Source organism: Grus americana, chromosome 4 (assembly GCF_028858705.1).
Source record: "Grus americana isolate bGruAme1 chromosome 4, bGruAme1.mat, whole genome shotgun sequence".
Classification (NCBI taxonomy): domain Eukaryota; kingdom Metazoa; phylum Chordata; class Aves; order Gruiformes; family Gruidae; genus Grus; species Grus americana.
Genome location: NC_072855.1, coordinates 26,669,360 through 26,681,956, shown reverse-complemented (window position 1 = coordinate 26,681,956; position 12,597 = coordinate 26,669,360). Strand labels below are relative to the sequence as shown.

The 12,597-nt window shown below is 39.4% G+C and overlaps 1 protein-coding gene across 3 annotated transcripts; it reads right to left on the bottom strand.

The window, feature by feature from the left end:
• Positions 1-633: 633 nt before the first annotated feature.
• On the bottom strand, positions 634-9,814 carry TMEM33 (transmembrane protein 33). 3 transcript variants are annotated; one of them, XM_054825603.1, is made up of 8 exons: positions 9,791-9,814; positions 9,613-9,677; positions 8,369-8,463; positions 7,743-7,930; positions 6,716-6,783; positions 5,820-5,953; positions 3,812-3,895; positions 634-2,459 (listed from the first exon to the last, which is right to left on the bottom strand). In XM_054825603.1, exons 2-8 carry the CDS (start codon positions 9,667-9,669, stop codon positions 2,330-2,332), a joined length of 756 nt encoding a protein of 251 aa, XP_054681578.1. In that variant the 5' UTR covers positions 9,670-9,677; positions 9,791-9,814; the 3' UTR covers positions 634-2,329. The 3 variants fall into 3 exon arrangements, with proteins under 3 accessions (XP_054681578.1, XP_054681580.1, XP_054681579.1); XM_054825605.1 differs by having other exon boundaries at positions 9,795-9,804; XM_054825604.1 differs by lacking the exon at positions 9,791-9,814 and adding an exon at positions 9,762-9,784.
• Between the last annotated feature and the right edge of the window lie 2,783 nt (positions 9,815-12,597).

The following is a 12,597-nucleotide window of genomic DNA, read 5'->3' as shown; positions in this document are numbered from 1 at the left end:
CCTCATCCATTCAGAGTTGGATCACAAGACTTACCATCCTTCAGTTACAGGTGCAATACATCAGATCCAATTTAGACTCTTCTCTAATAACAGCATACAATTAAAGGAACAGTAGAATGCACCCATAACAGCAGTCTCAGACTACAAAAGTTTGCTCAGAAGTAACATGTTATTTTGTTTACACTAATTACAGAAGTATTTATTTGCCTTCCACTGCCAGTATGGTGGACCAACTCAGATGACCAAATTAATTTTTAAATCAGTGGTGCAAAGACCTGAACAGAGTCTGATGTCACCACTCAAAAAATATACCATGCAACATGGAAAAGGGTCTAGAACAGTGCTGAGAATTGAAATGGTGATAAGTAGGTCTAGATTTCTGCTCTGATTAGATATCACTGTTGCAGTGCTTATTCTTGGGTTAAATTTTGAAGGGTCATAAATTTTTGCACTTTAGAAGGCAAAAATTCCCTATGATTTAGAAATGCACAAGACATTATGTCCCAATTCAGAAGCAGCAGTGGGAACATAAGAACATGCACACATACAGGACAGCATTCTGCTCAACTTCCAGGTTCAAGCATCAGTATGTTCTGTTAGAAAGAAAATAAGCTTGAAGAGCCTAGCAAGTTATATTTAGCACTCCTTTTATTGCAGTAGAAATTTAGTTTTTATAAAATCCTCAAATTACAGGATATACATATAGATAATCTCATTGCAAGTCTTTAGCAGCTGTAGACCATTACTGCATGCAGTTGCTTCTGCAGTGCACAAGTGTTCTATAAATAGCTAATCATGTTCAGAGAGCAAGACAAGTAGTCAAAGAGTATCATATTAAATTACCCATCGGTTCATCAGTACCAAGAGGTTGAGCAAAAAATGAAATAAGTTTATAAATACATGACTCTGATCTAACAAGCTACTACAACTGGAAAGTCTGAATGACATCTACATCACAAACAAGACAGCTCAATGGTTACAGGAGAATACTTTGCTTCAAGACTGTTTTCAAAAGTGGTTCACAGAAGATTTCTCTGACCAAGGAAGAATAGTTTAGTACAGTGCTACAGAAGTTTACAAAAGGCTGAAGAAATTCATTTAATTTTATGCAAGTAGAATGCTAACATTAACTACAGAAGATTAGGCAAATACTTTGCCTTGAATTTACGGAAAGAAGTTATGTTCAGACAGATAACATTCTTTTTCCACAACCTACCCTTCAGCTGCTGGGTGAATGTGTAATCAGCACTCAATTTAATACTCACTTCTGTAGTCATGACACCAACTTCAGATCAGCTATCAGATGGATTCATGCCAGAAAAATGCTACAGCCATTTGTTTCAAGAAGCTGCCTGAACAGGTGCAATCCTTTATGCTATTTTCCCATCACAATAAGAGTCTCAGAAACTGGAAGAACAATTTATATAGAGCTAGCTACAGATTAATTTTCTAAAAAGCTGACATGCTTGAATTACTGCAGTCTCACATTTGTGTAGACACAAGAACAAATCTGCAATGATTCTGCAAAAGTTACTTCATTTACATTGATCAGTTCACTTAAGAGATGGTTAAAAGTTTAAGCATTGCATCTTTGTCTGAAAAGCCTACAGGTCAGCAATTTGGCTTGGTAAAACATCTTGTTATGACAAGATAGCTGCACAGAGTTTTCCCATGATCAGAGTCTTGAGATTTCTTCCAACAACATAATGTAAGACTACATCACAAGGTAGAAACTTGGAAGAGTTCTTTTTAAGCAATATTAGTAAGAACACCCTCTCCTTCAGAAAAGCCATTAACCATGTCAACTGGATAGATTTTAATCCCTTTTGTTAAATTCAACATGGGCCATATTTTTCGCATTGTGTACAGTAATTTAGACAAAATGGTTCTACAAAAACATTTAGTAAGCAGAAGAATACTGTCCAAAGTGTACTGCATAGGTACGTGTACCAACTGCTATCCACTGGAGCCATCCTACAGTAGCGATAGTTCCAACTAACATAAATCTACTGAGCACAGATTTCTTAAAAGTTTTAATCAACCTCAAACAATCCTTGATTCCTAAAAAAATGATTCTGTATGACTGGGCATGTTTTAGATAGGATGCAGCTACCTTTTTTTTTCCCCACTGATTAGCAATACAGCACAGTAACTTTAAGTTTCCATGACTTGCTTTTGATATGCTAAATTTCCTATTATCTCCAAGAAAAGCATATACACATTTTTATACAGCCTGGAGTGAGATCAGTGTAAAACCAGGAATTTATAATCATCAGCAGAAGTGCCAGCTGCTCATAATGTTCACAAAACACAAGTGCCTGAAATTTGGCTATGCAACAGTTGGTGCCAATCTGCTTATAAAGGAAATGCTGCTGAGGCACAGTCTTCTTACAAAAACAGGGCATGAGGGCTTCATTATTAAGTGTTCAACAACAATCCTCAGCTCGGTGAAGAGAGTCCTGAAAAATCACATGCAAAGAAAGTTTTAAAATCCTATAGCATTTATCAGAAGCAAGTATCATCTAAACCTTTTTCATTCAGTTCTCAACACCACACACAAGCTACTTAGCAAGTTCTTTAGATCAACACAGTGTTGCAGTATCTTGCAAGAGCTTCAGAATTCTTGCCCTTTCAACATTAACATTGTAATTAACTTTAGTCCAGCAACTTCCAGCTGAGGACAGATATAAAGACAGGAGAAAAATTCCACCTTTAAGCAAAAGCCCACAGTATTAAAAAAAAAAGTCATCAGAAGTAGCGTAAGGAGTTAGGAGGTAATACTGTGTTTGCGCTGCTTCTTGCCAGAATGCCAGAACCCTGCACTCTAGAAGCAACTATTAGAAGACAGGCATGAGAAATAAAACCCAAACCACCAGTTTCCCTTAAAAGTACATGAAGGCCAGCAGAACATCTTGAATAAACTAGTTCTACTGAAAGTTAGTTTTAGTATTGCACAATTTACAGGTTTTTTTAGATACAAAAGTAGTAAAGCACCTGCATAGATTTTTTTTTTTGTTAAAAAACCTAGCATACTAAGATGGAACAATTGAATTGTTACAAAATAGTATGGAACAGGAGGCGATTAAGTTTATGATTCTCAGGCCTGTCTTTGCATACCATGCCAGCCAAAGCTACTTCCTTGGTACTGTAACAAACCATTGTCTAATCAAGTAGTGATCAGACTGGGAAGTATGTTCACAAAAATCTTAAGCTATGCAATGCTTGTCATAAGAAAAGTTCTGAGAAAGCACTGACCTGAGCAAATCCTCATAGAAATATTTATGGTTTCAAAGTTTAAAAGCAATAGTATTGGCTTGACCAACTTTCAAATAAAATCAATAAGGCTCTAATTACAATTATAATTAACCTGACTTATGAATATAACTAAAGGAGGTAATTATGTTTAAGATCATCTACAGATTTTTTTCTGTCAACATTAAACAAGTTCCTAAGTGCCTGTTCATGTATAGGCTTAGCCTCTAATCTAAAAATAAGGATATTTTTCTGGTAAATGGTTGCAGAACAATTAAAATACTTTCTTCTCCCAAAAGTGTAGTTTTAATTATGCAAGCATGTTCTGAAAGCTCCCATTCAAGGACAGTGGTACATTTCAGAAAAGTTCAGTTACATGAAATAAACATAACCTTGAACCAGCTGTTCTTTCTTAGCATCCAGGTGTAGTCTACATTCTATAATTACCAGTTACAGACTTAGTATTATGAGTTATGCATTCATTTTAGAATGAAAAATTTCTGAATGCCTACACACTTTGCAGTTAAACATTAACTTCCAAAATCAATTTAGTGCTTACCGACAGTATGGATTTCGCCGAGAGGAGTAGCGTAATGTAAGAAATCTATAGTAAATGAATGGCTGGAGCAGACTCCCTTGCCCACTGAAAGAGAACAGAGAAGTAGAGCTTAATACTGACTGAAAAAATAAAATCTGGACTTTTCCTAATAAAAGCAAGCAAACTACTTGGGCTCAAAAGAGCTAGATTGGGGTCACATTGGTTCAGATAATCTACATCTGACAAGAAAGATTACATAACCATACATTTATGAAAGCAGAAACTTACATTATAGATAAAACTGCTCAATGAAGCAATTAAAAAACTTCATTACAAGAACAGCACTTCTTTATATCCCTCATTTCTGGTGGTGGGCAAAGAATCACTGAAGTAATGGTGGACTCCTGGTCAGTATTAAGAAAAGGCTTGCTGGTCAAGCACAAAATTTGGCTGACAAATAGTCCAGTAACAGTGAGTCTTTTTCAGCACTAATCATAGCACTTTCAGTACCTGGACCGTATTTCTAATACCTTTTGCAAAATTCTCAGAACACACTGGCAACTATTATAAATATATCAAGATATGTCAAGCTGATATCCAACTATTTCAGTTCCACTGAAATTAGGTTTTGATACTTTGCAAAGCTGCTGTTTCACATGACGATGCTGTAAAATACTGAAAGGGTAGCATACAAACCATACACAGCAAAGCACAGAAATACCATGAGTTTAATTTTAATGACTGAAGCTTCTTTATGTAACACAATATTAAATAGCTCTGTTTGGAAGTTGAACATGTACATTCCAGTAACTAGAGCACCTTCAAGTACGAGCAACACCTTTCCCAGAAGAAAAAACATGAAGTGAAAAGGAAAAGTGAGCTACGGGGGGGGGGGGGGGGGGGGGGGGGGGGGAGGAAATCTCACACCTGCACAGTATTTACAAGCAATTTAATATGCTTAAAGAGTTTTGAAGAACTAATTCTCACAATAGCTGCATTTAACCATTAAACTTTTAAAATTCGGTATATGATCTTTTACAAGCTTCAGTATCTACTAGATGATTAATCAAGCAGCAACACTTCACATACTAAATTCTCCATAGAGAGAGAGAAAGAAAGAAGTTCCCTTACAGAGAACTTTAAAGCACTTGAATGTTTCAGATACTGGATACAGAGCATATCTGTCAGTTGGTAAGTGGCCTTAACTGAAATGGAATCCTTCAGAGCTGAAGCATTGAAGTGTTCAGCTGACATATCAAGAGATAAAGACAAATTATGCATTCTATCAACTTTCAAGAAGATAAAAGCCTCCCTTCTGCTGCCTGTGAGACCACTCTGGACAAATACTCTTACTGTGTTATGACTTGTATAGAACAAAAGGTGTTATTCCCCCTCCAAATATTAAAAGGCAATGACCCAAACTTCAGTGACTGGCAGGTCATTATGCCTATATGACTTCAGTAGCATTCAAACAGGCATATGCTCAAGATCCCTAAAATGAATTCAACAGGCTGCACAGCAGGCAAAACCAAATGGAATCAAAAAAGAGGGACATGGGTCACTGCTCAGAAGTAACACAGGAGAGGACATAACCTATTCCTGCTTGCAGACGTTTAGCACAATGAAATTTCATGCCACTTAAATTTCTATAATCCAGTAGTCAAAAATTAGAGTTCACTTTCAGTGAAGCTGAAGATCTTAATATTTGTTACACTGACCAAAATTAAACTTACTGAACAACGTAGAAGAATGCAAGTTACAGGCCTAAAAAACCTTTGATTTGACCCAACATGTCACCCATGCTATGAAAGGGGAGGGGGTTTTGTGCTCAGGTATAGCAGAGTGAATGCTTTTTGATTTCATGATACACCAACTTGAGAAGTCTAGGAATCAAATTTAACTCTAAGTTCAAGTTTTGGTCAGCCAGAACAATACAGATGGAGATCTGTGGCCCACAGAGAATTCAACTGCAAAAAGTAATCTTGTGCAGTAAATTTCCAACTTTGAAAATATTTACAGTAATTCTTACCTGAAGAGCATGAAAACTGTAGCTGGCATCAGGAAAATTTCATTGCAAGCAATGAATTTTAGAATATTCTGTTGATTAGCACTCAGTTTCTCTAAAAGATTTCTCAGAAATGGCAGACTATTTGAACTTCGTGCCTTTAAAGAAGAAAGATTGCCAGAAAACAAATAAGTTACACCAATCTTCTCTAGCACAAAAAATACTAACAATCATAATTTACAACTCATTTCAGCATTTTAGACTAGATCCTTTAAAAGGTATTGATATTAGTATCCCAAAGGAAACTACCAGAAGCCTGGAACTCCATAATTACATAGAGTTCAATTAAAAGCGTGAGGCTCCAATTCCCTCACCCACTCATTTTAGGTTCAACTGCTCAGAGATGGCCACGAGCCTTACTCTGTTCACTAGGAGGAAGTACCTACAGTAGCAAAATAGCCCAGTTAGGAACACCAAAGGCTGGAGTTACATTGAGCTGCACAAGACAGTTCATCAAGCAGCAGGTCCAACTGGCAAGTATTTTGCTTGCTAGCCTCACCCTGTAGTTTGTTATTTTACTACTGAAATAGAACTTGAAGTTTCACAGGCTATGGTTTAGCTTGAAAAGATATGTCTTAAGTTTCAACTTAACTGTTACATAGCATTTGCTTCCTTCAAAGAACAGGATTTGAAGAAAAATAATTAGTGTGAACTCCAATGTATCACTGAATCATAACAGAAGTAGAAAAAAATAAACATCAACACCAAAAAAGAAAAGACTTCTCAGATTCTCTGTGCTGAGATTCCATACCAAAATTTCACTCTAACTCCTCTAGCACAGCTGAAGGAAGCCATAGCTGCAACTCAAACTTGTTTATAAAGCCCAGGAATACTAATGGTATTAATCATACCATACTTACATCAAGAACCTTCTTTGTATATGTGGCAGCATGAAGTAAAGAGAACAGCAGAACTGGAAAAATACTCACTGAAGCAAGCGGTAAGGAAAATAAGCTGCAGAAGTGCTTCATTTCTCCATGATGTTATGCTAACATACAAGTCACAGCTTGATGGCTCTTTGCAAGAGGTTGGCATGACCTATACTGGATTAAGACATGCATATGTCTAACAACCATATAGCTCTTCCCTTTGCTTCTTACATCTCTTTGCTATGCATTTTTATTAGCTTCAGAATGTGTGCATATGCAGGTATGCAAAAGCACAACATACACCATTACACACCAGTGCATTTCTACTGAAAGGCATTCTTTCTGCATGAAAGACACATGTGAGATTACTACTTAAAGTTTATCAAATACATGTAGTCATAATATTCTTTTTAATAAAAGATGCAACAAAATACATTTCTTTGGTAAAGAACATGCAGTTGCCAGCCATTCAGATTTTAGAGAGCAAGAATGTAAGCATTCCTCCATCAGAGCTTTTAAGAGTAGGACATTAAGCATACATACAGAGTGGCACAAAGAGAAGTTAGTTCTTACATGTCGCCTTTGACAAGCCACAGGAGTAAGTCTTTTTTGCAGACTTTGTTTAATAGCTTATCTGAAAAAAGCTACTACTGAATAATTGTCTCTCCATGATATATGTCCCAGTTACAGTGAGGAGTCATATATAAACCCTGTACTGGCAATAAATCAAAGTTACCAACTTCTCAAAGTATCACTTGAGGCTGGTCATAAAATCCACTGAACTTAAGTCTCAGGAAAAGAAAATCCAAGTAGCCAGAGACTGCAGTGCACTAGTTATAGAGGTGATTAACCTGAATATGGATCAATCAACATAAGCCTCTCCTATTTTACATAGAGTAAGTTCCACGAATCGCAAACATATTCTAGTTTATTTTTTTAATCATGGCACAGGTGATGAAAAGAATCAAGTTTTTAAGATATTTAAAAATATTACCAGGATGACACAAGTAAAGGATACTTGTAACAGGGTAGGAATTCACAAAGATAAGAGAGTACAACAGGTAGTGGCAGCTGTCCTCCAGCAAAGCCTGGGCCAGAAAAGCCCTACTAAGCTGAAAGTGCGGTAGCCTTTGGTGTAGTCGGAGGGCACTAGTAAGAGCATTTGCCAGCAAGGCGCGCTGATAAAAGCTTGCTGCTTCATGCAACCTGCAAATCATCAGAGGAGATGTTACCATATGAACCAAGCCCCTGCTCAGAAGTCTTCCACCCTTGAGAATTGCATCACAATTGCACAACACCTGAAGTATTTCTATTATCATACATAAGCACTATTACCAAAATACAACTCAAAAGACACTAACACTGACTTACCACAGGTGCCAAAGGTAAAACAACTCAATATATTACTCCATAGCTACACATAAAAACATGCATTTGCCACTACTTGACAGCTGTTCAACACATTTTCCAAACGCATCTAAAAGTGGCTTAAATCAATCTAAAGTCTGCAAATTGTTCTGACAAAAAGCATTCAAGTAAGCTGAGTAATAGAAATTTACTCTTACATGAAAGACAACTCTAAGAAAAGGAGCATAGTTACTTTATAAGTTTTTAAACACTATTTTACAATATTACAATACATACCCTAGAAGAGGCAGGACAAATAAAGCTGAGCAGTAAACTGTGAACAAGCGAGAAATCCACATGGCTGTATCCAACTTGTTAGCCATCAGAAATTGCTATATTAGAAGAAAAGAAAAACCCAACCCCCACAGAAGTTGGTATCTTAATGTTTGCATACAATGAGCATTCTTCCCTTCTATATTAAATTGCAAGTCCTTCTCCAACCTTGGATAAAATCAAATTATAGCTTGAAGCAAAGAGCATCCTTTTATTCTGTGTGATACTTGACTCACATCATGTTACTAACCAGATCAAAAATAGCTAGGGTTCCTCAGAATCAAAAGGCTCCTTTGTACATTACAACCAAACACAGCAGTAAAATCTTCTACGAAGGTAGTTTTTCTGTACAAACCAACCTCACTAAACAGCAGCTTCAAAAAGGTATCATGCAAGATCTTTAGACCTGACTGACTTTTGTATCTATTGCTTCAAGGTTCCTTTTAGAATTCACTGCACACACCTGGGGCTAAATCTCCACAATTCTTACTGAGGAAGAAAAAAGAAAAGATCAGGTAAAGTTAGCATAACTATGTCATTAGGAAAGCTGCATCATTTTGACCTACATATTCTTAGCCTCAAAAAAAAAAAAAACCAGAAAAAAAAGCTTAAAAGCTTTTAACAGTAATGTAGCACCTCTCCTGTTGTTGAGCTCTCCTTAGCCACAGTCCTCTTCACCCCTGGTACCAGAAAAGCTCTAATGAAACACAGCATGCTTTTGGCTACTAGCTGCTTAAGAGAAGCAGCAAAATACCACCTTCCTTTCATCTGAAAGGGCTGAAATTTTTTTTCCAAATTTGAGTCAGCTTTTGAAGACTGCTTCTCCTCTATACTCCTAATTCCTTTTTATGAAAACGACCAAAAGTTAACCCAAGTAACCTTCGTATCACTACTTACTCGCACAATACAACCACGAACGCACAGCTGCTGCCACACAGAATTAGTTTTGACCGAGACACTTCCAAGAAGGGCGGCGCAACAGCACGCTTTCAATCGGAAAGTGAAAGAGCCGCTTTCCCCCGCCCGTACCCAGGCGAGCAGCCGGCCATGCTGCCACCCCAGCAGGACCCTCCCAGCAGCACAAGGGGCGCCCACGCTGCTGGACAAACACCATAGCCGGCCCGGGACCCTCACGCACCCCCGCCCCCCGAGTAGGGCGGGCGCCACGGCCTGCTTCCCCCCTCCCGCCACGGCCGGGGGCTCCTTACCACAGCTCCGCCGCCGGCCCCGCCTTGCATGGGCCCGTTCTGCGTGGAATCCGCCATGGCCGCACCTGCGGGGAGAGAAGCGCCTCAGCTAGAGCAGGGGCGACCGCGGCCTCCCGAAATCGAGCTCCGGCCGGCCTCCCACAACCCACCGCAAGCGCCACAAACGGCAAAGCCCCACCTACAGCTGCCGCACACTCCCCGGATACGGCCAAACGTCACTTCCAGCGGACCGCAGGGCCTGTCGGGTAATGTAGGCCCGGCGACGTGACGTTTGCGACCACGCCTGGCGACGTCACAAGGCCTTGTTGGGAGGTAGTGTGGGGCGGCTCCTCCTAGGAGTGGCTGCGGTAGCCCGGGCGAGGGTGTTGCGGAGGAGACTGGCCCCTCGCTGCCCCCGGGGCCCTGCTGTCCGCAGCAGGCCCGGCCGCTGCTCCTCAGCTCGCTTTGTAGGGCCTGTGCAGGGGGACTTCGGTGTTGGGGCGGTGACAGCAACAATATAACGCTCGCTTCAGCGCTAGTCCGGGGAGTGTTTCCTCACTGAGGGCCAAACAGGCTTTCCAGAGCCATTTAGCGAGACACATGTGTGTCAGCAATGTAAACATGAATCGTAAGGTCACAGGTCCCAGACAGGGCGCTTTCCGGTTCCCTGATGCTGTGCTAGCACAGTGATGTCGCACAAAAATGATGCAATGTGCAAATGAAATATCTTGCTGCGTCCGGCTGGGTCCATGTGTCACAGTGTTACTCGTTCCCTATGACGTAAAAAAGGCAAAATAAAGCCTTTTCAAAGCTGCGTGTGCCCAAACATGAATCCATTAAGAAAAATTAAAATGCAGCAAAGTTTCTGAAATCTGTGGTCAGTAATCATTAAGCCTTAAAGCTAAGGAGCTTTAATCAAGTACAGGTATATCAGCAACATTGACAGGAGGACCAAGCTGGATAGCACAAAGCAGAAGCTGCGGGCTCACTCTGCAATACGGAGCATATGCCATTTGCAAGGTCTTGGAAAGGGTTAATCCTCCCTTCATTAATCTGAACCTTGTCCTAATATTGATTTTTTTTTTTTAATGATCTGTGCCAGATAACTATGCGAACGTGTTTCTGTTCTCAGCTGGGAGTCTGTAAATGTAATATAACTCGGCTGAAGTGGTACCAAAGTAAAAGAAAACAAAGCGCGGGTCTCACCACGGACACCTCTGACTTTCAGCTCCTGTAGCCTCCTGTGGTTTGTACTCCCGGGTTTCTCTCCAGGATGTGCAGCAGGTTCCCCCTTCTGGCAGCGTAGGTTCCAGGACAGCAAGCCATCTGCTCCCGTTTCTAATCATCCCCAGATGCTTTCAATTACTTTTTAGCAGCAAAAAAAGACGTATTTTTGCGACCAAGGATGTTAGAATCAACATCTGCAATCAGCCTCATTTCTGGCTTATGATGATTAAACTTGAAGATTGATTGGAAGAGACTCGGGAAGACATCACGAGAATGTGTAATAAAGTATATTGATGGGGAAGGAGCAAAAGGAGAGTCAGCTGATCGGGATTCTAATACCATAACAATTACAAGTAAACTAAGGCTTGAAGCTAATTAACACTTTTTAAATTGAAGATGCAGAACCTGATTTTCCACTTCTTTTCTCAGCCACTCATCTCTTACTAAAGTGGCTGCAAAGTCAGCAGAAGAGCTACCTGCTGTTTGGTGACCATTTTTCTACAGGTGGAGGACGCTCTACGGGGAAACAGCACTAGAAAATTAGGAATTAGTGTGTCTGCTGGGTGTTCTCAAATGTGTGATAAAAAGACTGACAAACACTTAGCTAAACCAAAATCAAGGCTTTGAATATTGCCCCAGTAAATTAAGATTAACTGTTACCAGATTATTTTCTCTATTACAAAAGAAAATATTAAAATAGCCAGGAGATTTCTTTAGATGTAACTGAAACGTGGAAGCACACATTGAAGACCACTAGGTGTTTAATGCTGCCAAACTGAAATGTCACAAGGGAAAAAATTTCTGATCAGTCTGCAAGATCATGTATTTCTTAAATGGACCTAGGATGACAAATCCATGTCTTTATCAGGAGTGCTTATCTATTTCTTAGCATTTGTAATTTGGGAAGGGAAGGACTGAATACACTTGCATGCAAAACATAAATTTCTAGAGTCTGGTTTGCTGTCTCTCAGTCATAACACTAAATTTTATATTTTCTTTTAGCAAAAGTTGTTTTTTCACAGATTGGCCTTTGTTTCACTGAAACAGAATGTTAAACCATTGTTTATTCCCAAAAGTTAACGGCTTAAAAAGTGCCATACTTTGGAAAACTTAATAAGGAATATCCTTCTTGGCCCTTTACAGCCAAGATGTTCCCTTTGGTTTATATAATTTTTTCTTTTCCCGATTTTCCCTTTTGTTCTGCGTCTGTTGTCATTTCTTGTTCGATATAGTCTCTCCTGCTGAGAATTTGGACCATGCTACCGTTCACTTTAACTTGAGAGAAGACATTAAATTATATCTTAAGAAATCAAGTTTCAGCTATTGGCTTCTCCTTTTCCTAATTCTCCCCTGCTATAATATTGCTGATTGAGCAGAGAGGAGGGGCAGAAATTGATTCCTGTGTTATTAATGATTTGGTTTCTGACAGTTGTAAGGGGATTCTTCCGGACCATCAAGGCACCAATTTGCTTTCGTTGATGATTGATAGCTCAGATATTTAGAAGCGTATCATTGTAATTGCTGAGGACTTATCTACCTCATTAGCGATACAGTCCCATTTCTCCTCCATGGCAGTCCAACATGATCAGCACAGACATATCTGAAATTGGAACTAACACAGCTCTCTGTTGGCCCCCAGTGAATTTATAAGCCTATCAGAGAACTATTGGCAGTAATGATACCTGGGATTAGCTCTCTCTCAATTTAAAAAAATTATGGATGTAAAGAGATACATTTTGACCTTTCAGGCCCAGACATATACACCTACTTCCACCAATG